General features: G+C 42.5%; 1 protein-coding gene across 1 annotated transcript in view; it reads right to left on the reverse strand.

Annotated features, from left to right (window-relative positions):
• LOC309546762 (odorant receptor 131-2-like) overlaps positions 1–24776 on the reverse strand; it is a gene marked incomplete at both ends in the record, with an annotated part of 108462 nt that overhangs the window by 57034 nt on the left and 26652 nt on the right. Inside the window, 2 exons of the mRNA XM_082246453.1 lie at positions 21514–21672; positions 22027–22179. Coding sequence (XP_082102579.1) covers positions 21514–21672; positions 22027–22179 — 312 coding nt within the window. The remainder of the gene's footprint in view (positions 1–21513; positions 21673–22026; positions 22180–24776) is intronic.

Here is a 24776-nt window from a genome sequence, read left to right on the forward strand (position 1 = left end):
CCCTGGTGTAGGAATGGTGATCACACGGTTCTGCTATGTAGGACCGTTGATCACTGTTCCTACACTAGTAGCCATGTCCAATCACAGTAAAAAACACGCCCCTAGGGACACACTTAACCCCTCCTTCCCCAATAAAGTTAACCCCTTCCCTGCCAGTGTCATTTTGCAGTAACAGTGCATAAGTATAGCACTGATTACTGCAGTAATGTCACTGGTAACCCCAAAAGTGTAAAAAATGTCAGTCAAGGGTCCGATCTGTCCGCCGCAATGTCGCAGTGGCGCAAAAAAATCGCAGATCGCCGCCATTACGCTTTAAAAAAAAAAACACCAAAAATGACAAATCTTTCCCTTAGTAAACGCAATAACTTTTGCGCAAACCAATCAAAATACGCTTTTTACGATTTTTTTTACCAAACATATGTAGCAGAAAACAAATTGGCCAAATATGTTAAAAAATTTTGATTTTTACATTTTTTTTGGGGAGTTTCATATGAAAAAATGTGAAAAATATTGTTATTTTTGCAAAATTTACGCTCTTTTTTGTTTATAGCGCAAAAAGTAAAAATCGCACAGGTGATCAAATACCACCAAAAGAAAGCTCTGTTTGTGTGAAAAAAAGGACGTCAAATTTGTTTAGGTACAGCGTCGCACGACCGCGCTATTGTCCGTTAAAATCACGCAGTAAAAAAATCGCAAAAAAAACCCTGGTCAGGAAGGGGGTAAAATCTTCCGGGGCTTAAGTGGTAAAGAGAGTTAACTAAAGTTCAAGTCAGCCGCACAAGAAAAAGGTACCCCACGTATAAGGCAGCGACCCTGTTCAAGGTACCTAGCGTAACCCAAAAGAATCCAACCCTATGTGGTCCTCCTATGTGACCCACACTTAGCCCCCAACGAGTCGGGGAACATGGAGGACGTGACAGCAACCACCCCACTACCCACCCGCCATCCTACAAAATGTTCGCCATCCTCATCTAAACCCTAATGATCCAATTGCATCTTATTGGAACCCTTTTTTCCTGCTTTTTTTTTTTTTTTTCCAGCTATAAGGTCTTCTCTGGCTATTGTTACCTCTTTGGATGGAGGATTTTGCGGCAGCTCAGGAACATTGTAATCATTTACAAACCAAATATTTTTCATAAATATGAAGTTAATAATACAAACAGCAATATTTATTGCCTAAATATCTCCTTTCCCTAACTTACAAGAGACACCACAGGATAGATTAGTTTGATATGCTCATCAAAGGCCATATAAATAAATCTATTTTACTCACCCTGGTGCTCATTGAATCCAGGTGTTGGCAAGTACCTCTGCTGCAGTCAGCCTGAAGCCCCTTTTTTGAAAGTCTTATATCCTAGCTGGTTATTTATAGGATCTCTGATCCTTGGATTATTACACACCGATATTCATTTAATGGGATGTTCAGGAGAGCATTGGTTTGGGTTGACAATTGTCGGAGCCAAGCTGGGGAATTCATTCTCAGGTCTCCCTTGTGTCACATCCGTTGTGCACCAGATGTTACCTTCTGACAGAGATTTCCCAGGATATTCTGCAAGATCTATCTTAGTAAATTAAAAGTTTTCTGCAAACTTGTGAGGCTTCAAACTTCTAGTCATTGTCTACTTATCAAGCCTTGGAGGAAATATGTTGCACAAGACTTATTGAAACTACTACTCTAGAAATTCCATGGAGGACAGTGCCCACTTCTAATTTACTCATTTTAGGGGCTATGGACATAACAGATGGCAAGATTTACAGTATATAATATACAGAGCATGTCTTGTAGTTTAAAGGTGCACACCTGGCAAAATCTTCATTCAAATATACTATTTAATAGTAGCAAACCAAGACAATACCTTGTAGAAGTAGCAGCAGCATCGTTACTGTTCTACATATAGATAGCCTGTGAAGGGCAGAGCTGTGGGGGAAACTGATCAGGACCGGCTGACAGAAAGCTACAAGGAGAGGAGGGCGGAGACGAGACCAGTCAGGGAGAGTAGCAGTGAATGGTCTTTAATACAGGAAGCACAGATCTGAAAGAAATACATAAAGTACACCAATATTCCATAAGAATATATATGGCTCTTGTATTTAGGTAATGTTTGCTCACCCTGGACTTCAGTTTTAGGCATTTTCGCTAGATGAGAATGGAAATGCTCTCCAGAAATGGAACACTGCTTGTTTACTGCTGTAGCACTGCCCCTAGAGGACTGCTGAGAATTACACTTTCTGGATTCCCCTGGGTTACCCTTAGCAACTGACAGCAGATAATCAGCAATCAAAGTCCTTGGCTCGGTCAATAATCAATCCAGGGGATGTTGTTTTTGTGTTTTTATTGAGAACTTGGATAGGAGAAGGGATGAGTGGGAGACCCCAACTATTAACTATTCACAGTCTTGAGGACAGCTAACTGTAGAATGCAGTGGCGGCTGGTGCTCAAAATTTTTTTTGGGGGGGGACAGAAAAATGTAATAGGCATTGCTTCGCGGCAAAAAACGCGGTAAAAAATAGCGTGACTTTGAGGTCACACAAGTGTGAAAGGGGCCTTCAGTAATCAAGGTACAGTGTGCCCCCATCAATGCAGAGTGACCAGTGAGCAGTTCCCCCATCAATGTAAAGTGACCACAGCGTGCCCCATCAATGTAGAGTGACCACAGCGTGGCCCCTTCAATGTAGAGTGATCACAGCGTGCCCCATCAATGTAGAGTGACCACAGCGTGGCCCCTTCAATGTAGAGTGATCACAGCGTGCCCCCTTCATTGTAGAGTGACCACAGCGTGCCCCCTTCAATGTAGAGTGACCACAGCGTGCCCCCATCAATGTAGAGTGACCACAGCGTGCCCCCTTCATTGTAGAGTGACCACAGCGTGCCCCCTTCAATGTAGAGTGACCATAGCGTGCCCCTTTCAATGTAGAGTGACCACAGCGTGCCCCCTTCAATGTAGAGTGACCACAGCGTGCCCCCATCAATGTAGAGTGACCACAGCGTGCCCCCTTCAATGTAGAGTGACCAGTGTCAGGCACTCACCTTTTGTGTTTGCAGATTGTTGAACTTGAGTCCGGCCCGGGAAAGCTGCCGCCCTCCTCCTCCTCCTCCTCCTCCTGGCTTGCTTGTTGTCCTCTCCGGTCAATCCTCAGCAGAGACACTGAGTGGAATGGCTCTACCGAGTGATGCCCAAGCACTGCCCCTATGACGTCAGACGTCCACCAATCACAGGACGCAGAATAGCAGGTGGGAGTGCTCGGGGGGCGCAGAGCATAATCTAAAGGGCTGCCAATCAAGCTAAACAAAACAAGGCACATGACAGCAAAACTCCCACCCCTCTCCACCCTCTCCATAGCAGCAGTGTTGGCCGGCGCCCCGGGAACACTTTTTTTTTCTTTTTGCCTTGGGGGGGGGGGGGGTCGCCGCCCCTGCGCCCCACATTGACCAGCTGCCACTGGTAGAATGCGGCAAGGCTGCTGCTTCACTCTGCCCCTGAAGTAAAGATGATTTAAATGTTCCTGCTTTCATATTCTCTTTAGGGTTGTAAACTTGGCACCTCCTTCACTCTCACTGCCTGTGTGCTGACACCCGTCCACTGACTCTAGCCTCTGGAGTGGTCCCCTTCCTGGCAGACCCCTGGGCAAGTTCCTCTGTACTCACGGACTCAGTTTTTCCAGAGTCCCCGTTGCCTCCAACGCCACCAGTCAGCCTCCACTGGACCTCTGGGTTCAGCCACACTTTCTGGTTCACCAGGCCGACTGCCTATGACCACCTTCCATAGCTTCGGAAGAGGAGACAGTCATCACCCTCCTTCTGGGACTTGGCTTCCCGCACAAAGACCACATGTGTCCTTGGCTTTTATAGCATATCCCAGGATGCACCACTTGTCTGTGCCAACCCACTGAGACAGCTGCAAGAGCCTGTGTGTCACTGACTGGGTTTCCTCCACTGTCCAATAGGCCTCCCCATTGGACACAGTGGGGACACTCCCTTTAGACCAGATGAATCACACCCTGGACACATGGAACAGGCCTAACTAACAGATCCTGCTCCCTGTGAAGCAGGGAGCACATAGATTTAGCCTGCTGCTCTGCTGTTAAGCAGACAGAGCCAAAAACGATTCAGTCTATCTAGCACCTGACTAGGAGGGTGCTACACTGCAACCAGTAAAGACAGACTGGGGGAATTTACCAAAGCCTAGTACACACTAACAGTTGGTTTGAATGAAAAAAAACTGACAGCTCTGGTCTGGGCTGCTGTACTAACGATCTGACGTTGGTACAGCGATCTCCCCTGCTGAGCTGTTGTGATCTGACTGGAGAATGGTCCCCCCTGCCAGAACACTCTAATCAGCACTCTCTGCCATTGGCTGAGAGCGCTGATCGGGAGCCGGTTGGCCAAGTGGTTGGCTTCTGTTGGACTGACTGTCATACACACGGGCCAATTGTCCACTGTTTTTTTTTAACCTGTCAATGTCTCCCAACATCTGGCCCGTGTGTATGGGGCTTAAAGCAATATTAAAGTCTTGGATTTTTTTTATAAAATAACAAACATTTTATATTTACCTGCTCTGTGCAGCAGTTTTGCACAGAGCAGCATTAATCCTCCTCTTCTCAGGTCCCACACCAGTGCTCCTTGCCCCTCGTTCCTGCTGGGTGCCCCCACAGCAAGCAGCTTGGCTTGGCTTTAAGGCTTCTGGTACAAAACATGGCAAGATAAAAGGAGTTTGTCTTTTTTATTAGTATATTTTTTTGCTATGTGGCATTTAAAAAAAAACAAAGGAGAATCCAGCAGGAGTCCCCCTCTGGCTTTCTGACGAAATCCTGTAGACGTGTGGATCACTTCATAGGCCATCAAGGAATCTTCCAGACAGGGCAATTGCAAATCAGCAGGGAGGAAGAGGTCACTGCATTTTGGGGCACCTCACTGTCTGCTATCTTTACTCTTCCAGAGATCAAAGGGTATATGTAAATATGATAAGAGTTATTCCTTCTGATAGTACAAACCATGAGCTGTTTGTAGGTGAAAAATGGTATGTCCTGTCCTTATAGGAGCACCTAGGGATCGACTTAAGGTTTTTTCGGACCCTGCATGTGACAGCCATGTTGTGTTTGGATTTTCTGTGATCAGGATGATTTGTTAGTGTCAGTAATCCCAACTCTGACCCAACCATCAGAACTGGGTGGTCAATACAACTTATGGCTTCTCTTTAAAAGGAAAGAACTTTTCTCACAAAGGCATGTTTACCACCTCCAAACGAGAAGAGTCTATCTCACATGTTTTTCTATAGAAATTAAGTAGTATCAATATGAACAAGGTGATTTGCCTGGAGCTTGTATGAAACAAACCTATTAAACTTCTTTGGACTTTGTAAAGGCGTTCGACATAATTCCCCAAAGTTGGCTAATGTGTAAATTGAGGTATAAAGGATTAGAAAATGTGATATGTAAATGTGTAGAAAACTGGATAAAGCCATATTCAGATTAGTGGTTAATGATTCATACTGTGAACAGTCTAAGATTATTAGTGGTGTACCCCAAGGTTCAGTGTTGGGGCCCTTTTTAACCTTTTTAATATTGTAGAGTTTGAGATTAAAAGAACAATTTCAGCCTTGACAGATGACACCAAGCTATGCAGTGGAATAACGTCCTTACAGGATGTCTTCAACTCAAAAACAGACCTAAGTAGACTGTTTCATTGGGTAACTAGGTGGCAAATGAGTTTTATTGTTGACAAATGTTAAGTTATGCACTAGGGGGCTAAAAATGTCCATGCATCTTGCATACTAGGGGGAGTACAAATGGGGAAGTTAATGGTGGAGAAGTATCTGGGAGTCAATGGTGAAGAATCTGGGGGAGTCAATGGTGGAGAAGGATCTGGGTGTTCTGGTAGATCATACACTTAATAATGGCATACAGTGCCAAGCTGCAGTTAGTAAAGCAAACTCCCATATAAAGTATTAGTAACAGATCATCTGGAATATGAAGTTTAGTTTTGTTCAAAGGATATCAGGGAACTGGAGAAAGTGCAGAGAAGGGCAACCAAACTGATAAGAGGCATGGAGGAGCTCAGCTTTGAGGAAAGATTACAGGAACTGAAATAATTCTCTCTTGAGAAGAGGAGATTAAGGGGGGATGTGATGAACATGTATAAATACATTGGTGATCCATATAGTAAGCTTGGTGTAGAGTTATTGATTATATAGAATATAGCTATTAAGGTCATTGCAGAGGACATGGGGACACTCTTTGCTTCTGAAGGAAATAAGGTTTAACCTCCACATTCTAATTGCTTAAAGGGAATTTTGTCTTTCTTTGGATCGTCTGTGGGTATAGGTATATTTATATATACAGTATCTTACAAAAGTGAGTACACCCCTCACATTTTTGTAAATATTTTATTATAGCTTTTCATGTGACAACACTGAAGAAAAGACACTTTGCTACAATGTAAAGTAGTGAGTGTACAGCTTGTATAACAGTGTAAATTTGCTGTCCCCTCAAAATAACTCAACACACAGCCATTAATGTCTAAACCGCTTGCAACAAAAGTGAGTACACCCGTAAGTTAAAATGTCCAAATTGGACCCAAAGTGTAAATATTTTGTGCAGCCACCAATATTTTTCAGCACTTCCTTAACCCTCTTGGGCATGGAGTTCATCAGAGCTTAGAGCTTCACAGGTTGCCACTGGAGTCCTCTTCCACTCTTCCATGATGACATCACGGAGCTGGTGGATGTTAGAGACCTTGCACTCCTCCATGTTCTATTTGAGGGTGCCCCACAGATGCTCAATAGGGTTTAGGTCTGAAAACATGCTTGGCCAGTCCAACACCTTTACCCTCAGCTTCTTTAGCAAGGCAGTGGTCACCTTGGAGGTGTGTTTGGGGTAGTTATGTTGGAATCCTGCCCTGCGGCCCAGTCTCCGAAGGGAGGAGATCATGCTCTGCTCCAGTATGTCACACTAAATGTTGGCATTCATGGTTCCCTCAATGAATTGTAGCTTCCCAGTGCCAAGAGCACTCATGCATCCCCAGACCATGACACTCCCACCACCATGCTTGACTGTAGGCAAGACACACTTGTCTTTGTACTCCTCACCTGGTTGCCACCACACATGCTTGACACCATCTGAACCAAATAAGTTTATCTTGTTCTCATCAAACCACAGGACATGGTTCCAGTAATCCATGTCCTTAGTCTGCTTGTCTTCAGCTAACTGTTTGCGGGCTTTCTTGTGCATCATCTTTAGAAGAGGCTTCCTTCTGGGACAACAGCCATGCAGACCAATTTGATGCAGTGTGTGGCATATGGTCTGTGCAATGACAGGCTGAACCCCCACCGCTTCGACCTCTGCAGCAATGCTGGCAGCACTCATACGTCTATTTTCCAAAGAAAACCTTTGGATATGACACTGAGCACGTGCATTCAACATCATTGGTCGACCATGGCGAGGCCTGTTCTGAGTGGAACCTGTCCTGTTAAACTGCTGTATGATCTTGGCCACTGTGCTGCAGCTCAGTTTCAGGGTCTTGGCAATCTTCTTATAGCCTAGGCCACAGCTGTCAAACACAAGGCCCGGGGGCTGAATCTGGCCATCCAGGCCATTTCATGTGGCCCTTGCACCTCTCTTGCAGTTGCTGCATCTCCCTCATCTCTGCCCCCACCTTTTCTCAGTAGACAGCAGCAGAGAGGACAGAACTCCCCTGCCAAAACCTGTGCTTTCCCCTGCAGCTGCAGAGAGGACCCCCCCCCCCCAACTCCGCAGTTGGCAGCAGAGAGGAGGACACAACTCCTCCTACAGATCCTGCACCTCTCTGTGCAGCAGCAGCACCCCCTCCTCTCCACCTACACTGGTCTCCGCATTCAGCAAACTCCGGCAGCGAACTCCAGCCCTCCTCCAGGCCCTGCAGTTGCTTCCTAGCTCTGCCTCCAGCATCTCCCCAGCAGCAGCAAATGGTAAAGGGGATACACTGATGTAAGGGAGGGTGGGGGCTCTTGGCTTCTGATAGTGGTGGGCTACAGATAGAACTGGCCCTCTGAGGGCGACCATAATGGTGCTGCAGCCCGCAATGAAATTGGATTTGACACCCCTGGCCTAGGCCATCTTTATGTAGAGCAACAATGTTTTTTTTTTCAGATCCTAAGAGAGTTCTTTGCCATGAGGTGCCATGTTGAACTTCCAGTATGAGAGACTGAGAGCGATAACACCAAATTTGCCACACCTGCTCCTCATTCACACCTGAGATCTTGTAACACCAACGAGTGAAAATTGCTAATTGGGCCAAATTTGGACATTTTACCTTAGGGTGTACTCACTTTTGTTGCCAGCAGTGTAGATATTAATGGCTGTGTGTTGAGTTATTTTGAGGGGACAGCAAATTTACACTGTTATACAAGCTGTACACTCACTACTTTACATTGTAGCAAAGTGTCATTTCTTCAGTGTTGTCACATGAAAAGGTAGAATAAAATAGTGACAAAAATGTGAGGGGTGTACTCACTTTTGGGAGATACTGTTTTTTTTTCAGAATTGTCAGTCTTTTTTTGTTTATAGCCCAAACAATAAAAATCACATAGGTGATCAAATAACACCAAAAGTATGGAAGAGCCCTGGGGCCATCATAAAAAAAATGTAAAAGATTTCTGAGTTTGAAAAAAATTTCTTTTTATAGAATTCTGAGTTTGAAAGTCAGAATTCTGACTTTAAAAGTCAGAATTCTGAGATTAAAAGTCAGAATTCTGAGTTTGAAAGTCAGAATTCTGAGATTAAAAGTTTGGACCATGCTAAAATTTATTAAACACAATTCTGAGATTAAAAGTCAGAATTCTGAGTTTAAAAGTCAGAATTCTGAGTTTAAAAAGTCAGAATTCTGACTTTGAAAGTCAGAATTCTGAGATTAAAAGTCAGAATTCTGAGTTTAAAAGTCGGAATTCTGACTTTGAAAGTCAGAATTCTGAGTTTAAAAGTCAGAATTCTGACTTTGAAAGTCAGAATTCTGAGATTAAAAGTTTACAGATTACAGTAGTCTCTATTATGATGATTTTAGAACCAATGAGGAGTAATGTAGTTACACCCACAGAGCATCTTTCTGCAGACAAACATATCTTCTGAAACGTAAAAGTTCCGGCTATAGCAATCCTGAGGCAATAGTGTAGTGGGTAGGGTAACAGGCTTATAGTGGTGAAGGTTGTGGGTTTGAGCCCACATGATTCTTCCTTTTTAGATTATATATATAAACTTTAAATATATTGATATTATCATTAACATATTTTAAAATATAAGGTAAAAAGAGCCATGGGTGTGTGTGTGTGTATGTATGTGGGGGGGGGGGGGGTCACAGCTCTGTGTGCTTTCAGATCCCATAGATTAGGCCAGGTTACAATAAATCAAAGGAATCAAGCAAGATGAGATGCCAGCCTTCACCAGTGAGATTTGCCTCTTACCCAATGGGAATGATCAAATCGCCTGTAAGGATGATGAACCTCAAAGGGGACCTGCAGTGGAATCCCTCCAGTCTGTCACCAACCAAATAAACCTGGCATCTCATCTTGCTTGATTCCTTTGATTTATTGTAACCTGGCCTAATCTTATTAAAATCTGGTAAGAGGCGAGCTTTACTGGTGGAGGTTTTCTACACAGAGGATACCTATTTCAGGATTTCCCATTCACTTTGGCGTTTTTCTCTTCTTTGTTTGGTAAGAGGCGACACCAGCCGATTTAGGATTGCACTTCACCTCTATGATTTTGCACATATTTCCACATATTTCCGGTAAGGGGTACCTATAGGTGTCCCACCTAAGAGGAATTTTTCTCTATTTCTTTTTGTTTATTTTGAGTTTTTCACTGGTGGAGTTTCACACATTTACATCCAGGTTTATCACTCACATTGGTGTTCAAGTTATTTTACCATTTGTGTTGGGTTTTAACGCTATTGCGTTTTTATATTTTTTATCCAATACCGTTGAATCAACGCGAGATTATTGGTTCCAGTCTGCTATCAAGGGGACGAGATTCATCTTAGAGAACCTGCCTTTGATTTACCATTTCTGGTAAGCGTATGTCCATAGGGAGCCTGTCTGAATACTGTGACCCTAATACATATGGACTTTTATGGACTGTGTTTTCCATCATTCAAGCTAGCGCGACTTATTATATAGATTCTGTTTAGGGTGTGGTCACACTTGAAGTTGCTGCTGTTTTTCACTTCCATTAGCGCGGTTAATATTTTGTGTATTCCATCTTAACTAGACTACACTTTTGACTACACTGCACTGTCTGATAAACTATAAATCACATTCCTCTCCCTGCCTCAACCACTTCCTATCTCGCCCTCACACTGTACACGTGGCTGCTGTGTTATCAGCCTTATTTATAGTGTGAGGCATGTACTTAGCCCCTGATTGGCTAAAGGCAGCCTGCCTTTGTCCAATCATGACAGAGATGATTTGATTGGCCAAAGCATGGAGGTCAGGGTGCATGCTTTGGTCAATCACATAATGCAGTGCAAGCGCGCGCGTAGTGCATTATGGATGCGGGCGCTCAAATTTCTTGCAAAGAAGCACATTTTTTCATCATTCGTGTTAGTCACTAACGTTCGACTTGACCTCGAAGCTCATCCCTCCTGGCGACCTTGTTTTCATTTTCCCCCTAGCAAGAGCCAGATATGGGGTCAAAATCTATAAACTCTGTGAGAGGGCAACAGCCTATAATTTCCAGGTTTACGAGGAAAAAGATAGTCGTGTGGGGCCCTGCGGATGCCCAGACTACATGGGGAGCAGTGGCAAGATTGTTAGGGACTTTGTGTCTCCCTTTTTTTTTTTGTAAAGTTTGCCACTTGTACGTGAAAATTTTTATACAAGCGTGCCACTTTTTAGACACCTTTTTAATTCTGGAATTGGCTCAGTTTGACCTAATTGCCAGGGCTTTCCCCAACGGGCTGAACAAACAAAAGAACATTGCATGTATGCCCATCATTAGTAGTGGGTGGATGCAGGGTGGTATATTCCAATGGTTGGCATACCACACACTTTTTCTGGTAGAGATTTCTTCATCCACATTGATCGATGTGAATGGAGGAATCTGTTAGGTTCTCCTTCTTTTGATCAGCCCACAGGCTGAATGAAAAAAAAGAACATTACATACGGTATATGTGCAAATAAGTATACGTTTATATATAAAAAAGCCCCCACTCTCAAAGATAGACTTGCACCAGGGGCTATTGATCCCCCGGTTTTAACCAATAATTCCACTTTTAAATTTTTAAAAGGGTTTTATGCTTGTGGTAAATGTTCAGCATGTCTACACAGTAAAGTGAACCCCCAAAAAAACCCAAAGAATTTATGGCAACCAGTACAGGTATGACATTCCCTATCAAGGATTTGATTACCTGTGCCACTGAGGGTGTAGTGTACATGCTGGAATGTGGGTGGGGCCTACAATACGTTGGGCGGACATCAAATTCTTTAAATGTCTGCCTGAGAGAGCATATAATTAATATTAAAAAAGGTAAAGTAGAACATTTTAGAATTTGTCATCAGAGAGACCCCAGTACCCTTAAATTTTGGGGGAATTGAAAAAGTCTCCAAACATCAGAGGGGGGTAACTATATTCAAGCCCTTAGCAAAAGAGAGACGGCTTGGATATATCAGACAAAAGTATTGACACCCAGGGGCCTTAATGTAGATTTGGATATAAACTGTTTTATCAGTGATCGTTGATTTTTAATATTTTTAACATTTTTATCTCTTTTATGGATTAACGTCCCAATTAGCTTTTATCCTATATGTTTAATCTCTTTTTACTGATTGTATTAAATTTTCTCCAACCTCAGATATATTTATTGATTTGTTGTCATTTATTGCAATTATCGTCGATTTTAATAAATGTTATATGGGTCTTGCTGGATGGTCCATCTGGTTTCCTTTTGTTTATACAGTGCCATACATATATACAGTATTATGGTGGGCCTGTATACTTCCTGTTCTAGTTCAAGCTTCCGGGGACACTCGCATGCTGCAACTCTTAAGAAGGAGTTAAGCGTACATATAGTCGTGTTGGTCCGTCCTTAGCTCCACCCCTACTGACGAAGTAATGACACGCAAGCGTAAGACGCCACGTGTATAGGGGGCGGAGACTCGGTCAGACGAGCGGCGACCTTCCAGCACGGCTCCTCACAGCTATTATTGTTCAGCATGTACGGTCCGCACAAACCCTATTGTGCCCCTTATGTGAGTGCCAATTTTATTCATTCATAATAAAAGGATTGTAGCAGTGAGCACTTAGATCCTGTCATTCTTTTATATTTATTTTATTTTGCATATCGAATCCATGAGTCCATGAGAGATATTGGTCTAGCAAGAGGTATCCATTGATCTCACCCTGATTGAGGATTCATTTATATTAAAAAAGACTCTCCATATTTGAGAGTCATTTCTTTTGCATGTGTGCGCTATTCTTTTTTAACCACTTTACCACCGGAGGATTTTGCTGTCTTCCGTCCAGGCCACTTTTTGCGATTCGGCGATGTGCGACTTCAACTGACAATTGTGCGGTCGTGCGACGCCGTACCCAAACGAAATTTACGTCCTTTTTTTCCCACAAACAGAGCTTTCTTTTGGTGGTATTTGATCACCTGTGCGATTTTTACTTTTTGCGCTATAAACAAAAAAAGAGCGTTTATTTTGAAAAAATAATAATATTTTTAACATTTTTTTATATGAAATTCCCCCCAAAAAAGATGTAAAAACCAATTTTTTAAAAACTTTTTGGCCAATTTGTTTTCTGCTACCTATGTTTGGTAAAAAAAATCACAATAAGCGTATTTTGATTGGTTTGCGCAAAAGTTATTGCGTTTACTAACAAAGGGAAAGATTTCTGTCATTTTTGGTGGTTTTTTTTAACGCGTAATGGCGGCGATCTGCGATTTTTTTTGTGGGACTGCGACATTGCGGCGGACAGATCGGACCCTTGACTGACATTTTTGACACTTTTGGGGTTACCAGTGACATTACTGCAGTAATCAGTGCTATATATATGCACTGTTACTGTAAAAATGACACTGGCAGGGAAGGGGTTAATTTTATTGGAGAGGGAGGGGTTAATGTATGCCTGGTGCTTACTGACGTGTAGGGGGGGAGGTGACTGAGTGAGTCATGGACAGATCGGATGTCCAGCTATGCTGAACAGTCCGATCTGTCACTCCCTGTCACTATGGAGATCCGTCCGCTTGTGTTTACACAGGCGGGCGGATCTCTACACTAGATCCCCGGCGATCGGGGCAGAGCAGCGGCGATCGCCGCTGCTCCTCCCCTGGCCCGACTCCCGCTGTGAATGAAAACAGCGGGAGCGAGCCTCCGGCGGCGCGCAAGCGCCGCACAGAAGGGGGAGTGTCTGACGACGTTAATACTACGTCGTCAGACGATAACGAACCACTTTGCCGCAGTACTATTACCGTACTCGGTCGGCATGTGGTTAATATACATGTCGCTTGGTTTGTAGCTGCACCGGCTTTAGATATACATGTTCAGGGTTTGCTCCCCCAATTTTTTGCTTGTTTATTATGTATTCGGTCTGACCAGACTTCTGGGGTTGAGCACCCCACCCCCCACACACACCTGTACTCTATCAGTGTCCACTATCAAGTAGATATAGGTGGAGTCCCTTGTAGTGCATTAGCACATCTCTCCCAGCAAGGAGTGTTGTCTCCAAGGGTTAGAAAGGCTGGATTCATCTCTTTTTTTATGGATAGTGTAGGACCCACTGATAATGGGGTACTTTGAAGTAGTGGTGGGCTTGAGCACGATATGGCCATATGGTGGGACCAAATCCCCATTTTTATTTATGGATTGTCTCCATATTTGAGAGTAATTTCTTTTGCATGTGTGCGCTATTCTTTTTTAATATACATGTCGCTTGGTTTATAGCTGCACCGGCATTAGATATACATGTTCAGGGTTTGCTCCCCCAAATTTTTGCTTATTTATTGAGGATTCATTGCCTGCATATCATCTCAGTGAGATGAGAGGCCACCTTGTGGCTAGATGGTGGTGGTGTTACGAGCACTTTATTATATTGAAACACCTATCAAGCACCTTATTTTTATCTTTTTTCACGGCTTGGCTTACTTGTGGATTGGACTTTTCATGCACTTCATTTTTTGGAATGCACCTTATGTACACTTGATATATTGCACTTAATGAGATATTAATATACATTTTTTTGTATCAAGCATATTGTCACTTTATTGGTGTATTGTTTTATTCCAATACCTTTGGTTTATATAGCGCTGTATATATTTATTTATTAACATACGGTATATGCCCAACAAGGACCAGCAACATACTGGAATGTCGCTGGAATTTGAGTGGTTAAACCTGGATGATGCCTGCAGATGTAGGCATCATCTTGGTATCGCTTTACCAGTGGTAGGCTTTCATGTAAAAGCAATCCTAGCAGCTAATTAGCTGCTAGATTGCTTTTACAAGCAGTGGGAGGGGGCATCCCCCTCCCCCTATCCCCGCCACCTTCCACAGTTTTCTCGGGCTCTCCTGTCCCACCGGGGAACCTGAGAATGCAGCTGGCGATTCTGCCAGCTGACCATAGACCGGAACAGCTCTCATCATCTCTATGGTCTAAGAAACCGTAAGCTATGAGCATTTCATCACTTTGGTTTCACCAGATGAAAACAGCACTATCTTTAAATTGGGAAAGCATCTGATCACACCGATCTTGGTGTGGTCAGATGCTTTATGGGCAGAGGAGAGTCCAATAGACCCCATATTTCTCAGAAAAGAGTTTCTGTCACTGCCCATTGTTATCACGGGTGATATTTACATTCCTTGTGATAACAATAAAAGTAATAAAAAAAAAAAAAAATTAAAGGGACAATGTAAAAATAAAAAATCATAATAAAAAAAAAATTAAAGCACCACTGTCCCCCTGTGCTCGCGCGCAAAGGTGCAAGCATCGGTCTCATGTTAGTATGTAAATAGCAATTGCACCATATATGTGAGGTATCATCGCAAACTTCAGATCGAGGGCAGGAATTCTAGCACTAGACCTCCTGTGTAAATCTAAAGTGGTAAACTATAAAGGCTTTTAAAGCGTTGCCTATAGATATTAAAAATTTATGTGCTGCAGTTTGTTGCTGTTGTAAGGGCATGTGCAATTTTAAAGCATATCATGTTTGGTGTCTATTTACTCAGCATAAGATCATATTTTATACTTTATCAAACAATTGGGAAATATATTGTGTTTTTTGTACCTTAAAATTAAAAAAAGTGTATTTTTCTCCCTAAAAAAAATGTATTTATAAAAACGGTGCGCAAATACTGTGTGACATAAAAAATTGCAACACCCACCACTTTATTCGCTAGGGCCTCTGTTTTAAAAAATATATATAATTGTTTTGGGGTTCAAAGTAATTTTCTAGCAAAGAAAAGTATTTTTTCCTGTAAACAAAAAGTGTCAGAAAAGGCTTGGTCTTCAAGTGGTTAAAAGAGTGGATGATGTGTGACAGAAGCTTCTAATGTTGGGCATAAAATGCCAGGACAGTTCAAACACCCCCAAATTACCTCTTTTTGGAAAGTAGACACCCTAAGGTATTTGCTGAGAGGCATGTTGAGTACATAGAAGATTTTTATTTATTTTTTTGCCACATGTTTTCGGAACGTTGTCACTCAAATGATAAACTTCTCTCACATGCCATGTGTATATACACCCTAAAATACATTCTTCTACTTCTACTTAGTATGAGGATACCACATGTGTAAGACTTTTTTTGGCAGTCCAGCTGCGCACAGGACCCCGAAATCCAATAAGCACCTTCAGGCTTTGAAAGCGTGTTATTTCCTCATCACACTTCCTCACTACTTGTCACATTTGTGGAGGCCAAGATAGTACAAGACCCCCTCAAATGACCCATTTTTGGAAAGTAGACACCCCAAGGTATTTGCTAAAAGACAGTATTTTCAGATCTCATTTGTTGCCGCAGTTTTTGGAAAATGAAGAAAGAAAACGAAAATGTATTTTTTCTTTTCTTTTTTAAAATTTCAAAACCTTGCGACAAAAAATGAGATCCACAAAATACTTACTATGCCTCTTATCAAATTCCTTGAGGTTTCTTCATTCCAAAAAGGGATAATTTGAGGGTGTTTGTACGATCTTGCCATTTCATGGTCTCCGAAACTGTGATAGGTAGTGAGTAAGTGATATGAGGAAATACACCCTTTAAAAGCCTGAAGCTGGTCATTGGATTTTGGGGGCCTGTATGTGGCTAGCCTGCCAAAAAGTCTCTCACATGTGGTATCCCCGCACTTGGAAGAAGTAACAGAATGTGTTTTGGGGTGTTATTTTACATATACTTATGGCATGTGTGAGCAATATATCATTTGAGTGACAACTTTGTGTAAAAAAAAAAAAAAAAAGCTAATTTCTTGGGGTGTGTGCTTTGCAAAAAGGGGTATTTTTTTTTTTTGGGGGGGGGGGGGGTGTCGAGAATTGGACTGCCCTGGCATTTTAGCACCACAAGAAATGTGATAGGCAGTCAGAAAGTAGGAAGCTACGTAATCTCCAGTATATACAGTGCCTAGAAATGTTCTACATTTTGTCATGTTGCAACTAAAAATGTAAATGTATTTTATTGGGATTTTATGTAATAGACCGACACAAAGTGGCACATAATTGTGAAGTGGAAGGAAAATAATAAATGGTTTTCAAATTTTTTTACAAATATGTGAAAAGGGTGGCGTGCAATTTTATTCATCCCCCTTTACTCTGACACCACTAACTAAAATCTAGTGGAACCAATCACCTTTAGGCCTCTTTCACACGGAGCGGACCGTATTGCGATCCGCTCCGGCACTTTTTTTTTTTTTTTTCAGGGACACGGATGACATTTGTGTCATTCGGTCCGTATGTCCGCATATCATCCCATCCGTTTTGTGGATGATATACGGACATAATGTATGTCTATGGGATTGCGGATGTCAGTGGATGACACCGCTGACATCCGATTTTGCGTCCTTTCCGTTTTTTAAACGGAAGAAAAATAGGGTTCTGTTCCGTTTCAAAAAATGGAACAGAACTGAAAGGACGCAAATCGGATGTCAGCGGATGGTCATCCACTGACATCCGCAATCCCATTGACATGCATTATGTCCGTATATCACCCGCAAACGGATGGGGTGATATACGGACATACGAAACGCCCGTGTGAAAGAGGCCTTAGAAGTCACCTATTTAGTAACTAGAGTCCACCTGTGTGTAATTTAATCTCAGAATAAATACAGCTGTTCTGTGAAGCCCTCAGGTCAATATACCCCACTGTAGATAATAGATGCTGGCGGTGGAGCTGGGCACCTTGCAGCACATTTACTGGGGCTGTCCACTCCTTATTCCCTATTGGTGAGCTGTTCATTCCCTTATAGACTCCCTCTTTGGGTCCTGGATTCCTTTCTCTCTCAAAACCTTTCTCTTGGGACTTTCTTCTCGTACGTTTCTTTATACATCTAATACCTTTTTGATGCATATATTAACAGCAGTTAGATGCCTGGTTGCTCTCAAATGAAAATGTAAGGAGCCCTCTTCCCTGATGGAACTTCACACAAGAGTCTGGGATGTTAAGAGGATGGATTACATAACTGCTTCCATAAATAACTCTCTGGAAAAACACAATCAAGTCTAGGAACTTTGTGACTACCTAGAACCTCCCCCCCCCCCCCCAACTGATTGACTCCTGTTCAGTCCAGGTTCGTTCTCACTCAACCACATAGAGAAGGCTGGACATGGACCTGACTGGCAGCCCACATATCTCTACTCTTTTCTTCCTTTTTCTCTCTTTTCTTTTTTAACTTTTCGATATTCATTAGTGGTAGCCATATTTTGTGAGGTACATTGGAATACTTGTTTTTGTTAAATAGGCCAAGGATTCTCCTCCCTGGCTTATAGAGTGTTCTGTTTAACTGCTATTTACTGTTGTTTAACTTAGATTTCTCTATGTATTCACCATTCCTTGTATTGGCAGCCACTTCTTGATGTCTATGCTGTGCTTACACACTTTGAAACTGTCAGACAGTCATTTTTGAAACCTAAGATGCCCTATGTGCTCAAGGGACTATGTAGATGTACTCTGTAGTTAACCCGTAACCTATTCTTTTTTTCTTTTGTAAAATCTATCTTAAATAAATGTCAGGTAAAAAAAAACTGTTATTTATTGTATTGTTTCATAATTCATATTTTCTTTGATAATTTTATTGTGCTAAAAAATCTCTACATAGATTTAAATGGACTCAGGAAATTCCCTGATTAGCCCTTTATTAACCCGTCTCAGTATGGGCATCATTCAGAGAATGCTCTTCATTTTTCAATGAATGCAAAGCTTTCTCTGATTGAATGAGGTGGAGAGGGGGTGATGTCACTACTAGTGATGTCGCGAACATAAAATTTGCCGTTCGGGAACGGCGAACGCGAACATCGGCGAATGTTCGCGAACCGGCGAACATTGCGAACCGCCATAGACTTTAATAGGCAGGCGAATTTTAAAACCCACAGGGACTCTTTCTGGCCACAATAGTAATGGAAAAGTTGTTTCAAGGGGACAAACACCTGGACTGTGGCATGCCGGAGGGGGATCCATGGCAAAACTCCCATGGAAAATTACGTAGTTGACGCAGAGTCGGGTTTTATTCCATAAAGGGCATAAATCACCTAACATTCCTAAATTGCTTGGAATAACGTGCTTTAAAACATCCAGTGTGTGTATACGATCAGGTATGATGTTGTATCGATCAGGTAGTGTAAGGGTTACGCCCGCTTCACAGTGACAGACCAAACTCCCCGTTTAACGCACCGCAAACAACCGCAAACAGACCAGAACCGACCAAAATGGGACAGGAACTGAGCTTTAAGGGTTAGGGTTAGGTTTAGTGTTAGGGGCTAGGGTTAGGGTTACGGTGAGATACTTAGGGTTAGAGTTAGTAACCCTACCCCTACGCCTCTAACCCTAACCGTCTAACCCTAAGCACTAAAAATAACCCTAGCCCTAACCCTAGCCCTAACCCTAATTCTAATTTTTTTTCTGGTTCTGGACATGCTACAGAGCTGAAACTTCACAGGTACACTTTTTAGACCCCCAAACACTAAATCACACAAAAAAAAAGTTATTAAAAATTGTAATTTTTTGTTAGAGAGCCAATTATTGGAAAAATTAAAAAAAAAAATAAAAATAAAAAATGTCTTTGGATTTAGCATCTGGGGGGTCTAAAAAGTGTACCTGTGAAGTTTCAGCTCTGTAGCATGTCCAGAACAAGAAAAAAATATGAATTAGGGTTAGGGCTAGGGTTAGGCTTAGGGCTAGGGTTAGGGTTAGGGCTAGGGTTAGGGTTAGGGCTAGGGTTAGGTTTAGGGTTAGGGTTATTTTTATGGCTAGGCTTAGAGGGTTAGGGTTAAGGTTAGAGGGTTAGGGTTATGGTTAGAGGGTTAGGTTTAGTGTTAGGGGCTAGGTTTAGGGTTACGGTGAGATACTTAGGGTTAGAGTTAGTAGCCCTACCCCCACCCCTCTAACTCTAAGCACTAAAAATAACCCTAATCTTAGCCCTGACCCTAACCCTAGCCCTAACCCTAACCCTAGCCCTAACCCTAATTCAATTTTTTTTCTGGTTCTGGACATGCTACAGAGCTGAAACTTCACAGGTACACCTTTTAGACCCCCCAGACAATAAATCCAAAGACATTTTTTTTTTTTAGTTTTTTTTTTTTTTTTTAAGTTTTCCAATAATTGGCTCTCTATCAAAAATGACAATTTTTAAGAACTTTTTTGTGTGATTTAGTGTCTAGGGGGTCTAAAAAGTGTACCTGTGAAGTTTCAGCTCTGTAGCATGTCCAGAACCAGAAAAAAAGATAATTTTTCAGTAGAGCAGGGATGGTGGGAACCCCTTTTACACCTATATGATCTTTTTTTCTAGTTCTGGACATGCTACAGAGCTGAAACTTCACAGGTACGCTTTTTAGACCCCCCCAGACACTAATCCAAAAAAAGTCATGCCTGCCACCGTATATATCAGTGGTGGGTGGGCAGTGGCACTGCAGTGGGCACAGTACACTCTGTGGACCTGACAGTCACTGGCACCCAGGCAACTGCAATTATAAAAAAAATATATATATTTTTACTTTGCAAGCTGCTGTGCCACCGTATATATATATCAGTGGTGGGTGGGCACTCAGTGGCACTACAGTAAGCACAATACACTCTGTGGACCTGACAGTCACTGGCAGCCCAGGCAACTGCAATAATAAAAAATATTTTTTTTTTTCAATTTGCAACAAGATGCTGTGCCACCGTATATATATCAGTGGTGGGCAGTGCACTGCAGTGGGTACAGTGCACTCTGTGGACCTGACACAGCACTCACTGCAATTATGACAGAGGAAAAAAAAATATATTTTTTAAAATGCAAGGTACTGTGCCTGTGCCACCCGAAATGAGTGTGGTGTGCACACAGTACAGTCTGTGGTAGGTCTGTGGCCTCTCACACACAGCGGGCAGGCAACTGCAGTGTACAATATATATATATATATATATATATATATATATATATATACTCAATTACCAGCCCTAAAAAGGGCTTTTGGGGACACTAGATATATATATATATATAAAGAAAAAACTCAATTACCAGCCCTTAAAAGGGCTTTTGGGGACACTAGATATATATATATATATATATATATATAAAATTACACAAATACCAGCCCTTAGAAGGGCTTTTTGGGGTGCTGTCAGGATGCTGTCCTTACAGCAGTAGTGGACCAAGAACACTGACTAGCAAGACCAGGAACACTGACTAACAACTGTCCCTAGCTATTAACAGCAGCAGCAGCAGCAGCTCTCCCTGCTCTCACTAACACACTTCTTCAGAATGATCTAAGATGGATGCTGCCCTTGCTTATTTATAGGAGGTGGGAGGGTGTGGGAGGGAGGTATGCTGATTGGCTGGAAATGTACCTGCTGACTGTGAAGTTCAGGGTCAAAGTTTGCCTCAATGATGTATTATAGGGGGCGGACCGAACATCGCATATGTTCGCCCGCAGCGGCGAACGCGAACATGCTAAGTTCGCCGGGAACTGTCCCCCGGCGAACAGTTCGGTACATCTCTAGTCACTACCAGGTATGGCATAAACATACTTACTTTGGTCAAAGCTGGACCAATGTGACTATGTAAAAATTGCTATACCTGGAATTTGCCTTTAACAAAGCCCAGAGTTTTTTCATATCTGCATTGTTCTTTTTACAATTTTATAGCTGAGCCTTTTGGTTTTATAAAGTTTATTAAGTCCAAATGAGCTTACAATTTTACCCACGTCGCTTTGTCCTCTAGCGTCTGAAGTCTCTTGTTAAAGACTTCTTAATGAGTTTCCTCAAATATTCATCACGGATCCCATAGATGATGGGACTGAGGAACCTTGGCATGCACATGAACACAAAGAAATTGAATCCAGGTAATAATTCGGCTTGACCGGCAAGAATACCTTCAGTCAATGTGGACAGAAAAGACATTGTGCATAGGAGCAGTTGAAAGCCATGGAGCAAGATGGTTTTTCTGGCTTTGGAGGCAAAACAAGACTGTGAGCTAAATTTCCGAGCAACCATCGTGATCTTGATGTATGTGAATAAGATGACAATGGCCACTGAAACAAAACACAATACAAGAATAAGGGACCTTAAAACATTTTGAAAGGGATTTACTGACAGGCTTTCTTTTCTACATATGACCTGGATATTGAATATATTTGTAAATGATGAAGACATAAGACATAATTCGGCTGCATATGGGATTGCCAATGCTGTACATATGAGGGTAAAAGTGGCACTGGCTCTTTGCGGGGTGCACAGGTCTTTGTGTCGTAATGGGTGACATATGGCTATGTATTTTTCTAGAGCCATAGCTGCCAGGGTGACTGGGGTCACTCGAAAAGTCATTGATGAAGCTGTGTACAAAATGTAGCAAAGCGGTACAGGGATGTATAGAAAATACATCGCACCTAGCAACAAAGCGGAACCAAAGAAGAGATACAACATGTCATTCACAAGCATGTAGACAAAGAGGATATAACGAGCATTCTCCCGGACATGTGGACTGGTGAAGAAGATGTTGAGCACCACCACAATGAAGTACAAAAAGAAGCAGAAAAAAACTGCAATCAAAAATAGAAAAATCAAATGAAGGTAAATGCCAAATCTGTTGTTACTGAAGGTCAGTTGAATTATGTTGCTTTGATGAAGTGATGAGTTCATCATGGAAGAGGAAAGTGTTGAGCCTGCCTTGGTTTTCTGGATTACCTCCAGCTCTATACAAAAATATAACATAAACAGTAATTAAAGTCAGCATTTAGGTCATTTAAAGTCCAATTGAATTTGCAGGTGAAATAGCTAAATACATTCCTGATGAATCTGAACTAGGCACGTGCAGCACTCAGAACAGTGGAATCCGTGTGCAAGCCTGTACTGGAATCCACCGGGGGGGGGGGGGGGGGTGCTCTGGCTCTGGTGTCCTCCAACCATCAAACACAAGTACCACTTCAATGAGATAGTAGAGATGGCAACTTCTCAGTTGTCACTCTTATGGGAGACGATGCCAATGGCACCGTACACTCTCACACCTGATGTAAGGAGTGTGCTGGAAATTCTTTACTTTTAGCAACCAGCTGCCATCCAACTCACACCATACGCTCAATACCTGTAGGGGAGTATACCAGGGCCAGGCGTAACTACTCTAGCTTAGAGAGTATTTCCCCAAAATGTGATGTTATAACCTCTAGACTTAAAACACGGGGGGTATAATAAATTACTTATTAACAGAGTGGTCCACTTGGCCTCTGGTAAGGTTAGATCCACCCTCCTGAACTGCACATCCCGTAAGAGCAACAGGGGTAATAGGAGTGACCCTCTGCCAGATAGACACAGTCCTGTCACTTTTGTAACTGCCTTTTCACAGGAATATAACAATGTAAAGAATATCATTTATAAATATCTATCTGCTAATAAGGATCTTGTTCCTGTGTTATCAGTGGGGTGCAGATTTTTAAGTAGTTGGGCAAACAACTTGGGCAGTGTTTTGTCTCCTAGCCTATTTAATTCTGCTGCTCTCAGAACGACTTCGTTACATACAAGTGATCGGCCGATATAGTTTTTTAATGCCGATACCAATACCGATATTTTGGTCATCAAATATCGTTTTTGGCCGATATTTTTGGACATTTAAAAATGTTTTTATTTATTTATTTTCACAGGTACTGTTGTGGAGGGATCTGGGGGTCTAAAAGACTCCAAACCCCTCCTCTGCACTTTAAAGCATTCAAAACGCCAAGTTTGGCTGTTTTGAATGCTGTAATTTTTTTGAATTTGGCGCAGAGTACCCGGAAGTGATGTCATGACATGACTTCTGGGTTTTTACATGGAGACCCGATCAGAGCCGAATGTGGCTTTAATCGGGTCTTCTGTTTGGCGGCCGTGCAGATACGATGCCCGGGTCTCCCGGTGGGAAGGGAGACCCGGGCGAGCCGCGAAAGGCGGCGGGACGGGGGAGACGTCCCCACCCGCTCCTTGTAATGACAGCCGAGTGGCTTCTCAGCTGCATCGGTTGTCATTACAAGACAGCCGACCGTTGGCTATGGATGCCGGTACCGGGGTGATGCCTCTAGCTGCAGGAATCACTCCGATATGCACTTTCCCGAAATATCAGCAACCTTCGGGGCCAATACCGATATATCGGGGAAAGTGCATATCGGCCCCCGATATATCGGTGTTGCCGATAATCAGTCGATCCCTATTACATACCATTGGATCTTACAGCTGTGGCTTAAATACTAGCCGCTTCTGCCACAGGCACTCTAAAAATCAAAAGCATGCAATTCCAAGCTGCAGTTTCTAAAGTAAGCAAAGTTCTTTCTTGTATTAAGAGAGGTATGGACTCCGGAGAGAGAAATATAATTTTGCCCCTGTACAAACCAATAGTAGGACCTCATCTGGAATATGCAGTTCAGTTTTGGGCACCAGTTCTCAAAAAGGATATCAGGGAACTGGGGAAGTGCAGGGAAGGGCAACCAAACTGATAAGAGGCATGGAGGAGCTCAGCTATGAGGAAAGAGTAGAAGAACTGAATTTATTCTCTCTTGAGAAGAGGAGATTAAGGGGGGATATGATCAACATGTATAAATACATAAGGGGTCCATATAGTGAACTTGGTGTTGAGTTATTCACTTTAAGGTCATCACAGAGGACAAGGGGGCACTCTTTATGTCTGGAGGAAAAGAGATTTAATCTCCAAATACGGAAAGGTTTCTTCTTAGTAAGAGCTGTGAAAATGTGGAATAGACTCCCTCCAGAGGTGGTTCTGGACAGCTCAGAAGATTGCTTTAAAAAAGGCCTGGATTCTTTCATAGGTGTACATAATACAACGGGACACTAACATTTATAGGTGGAGTTAATCCAGGGAATACCTGGTTGCCTCTCAGGGGATCAGCTAGGAATTTTTTTTCCCCTGCTGGAGCAAATTGGATCATGCTTTGCTGGGGTTTTTGCCTTCCTCTGGATCAACTGTGAGTAGAGGATTGTGTATTTGGGATTGTATATATTTTTTACTTATTGATTTTCTTTTTCCCTTTTATAGGTTGAACTAGATGGTAATTTTTTTCCACCAGGCTAACTATGTAACTATGTTATCTCCTGTGTCACTGATAGGCAACTCACAATCCGTGATTTCATTAATTGCAGTCCTAGCAATGTTGTATAC

Source organism: Pelophylax lessonae, assembly GCF_965119305.1.
Source record: "Pelophylax lessonae genome assembly, chromosome: 2".
Taxonomy (NCBI): domain Eukaryota; kingdom Metazoa; phylum Chordata; class Amphibia; order Anura; family Ranidae; genus Pelophylax; species Pelophylax lessonae.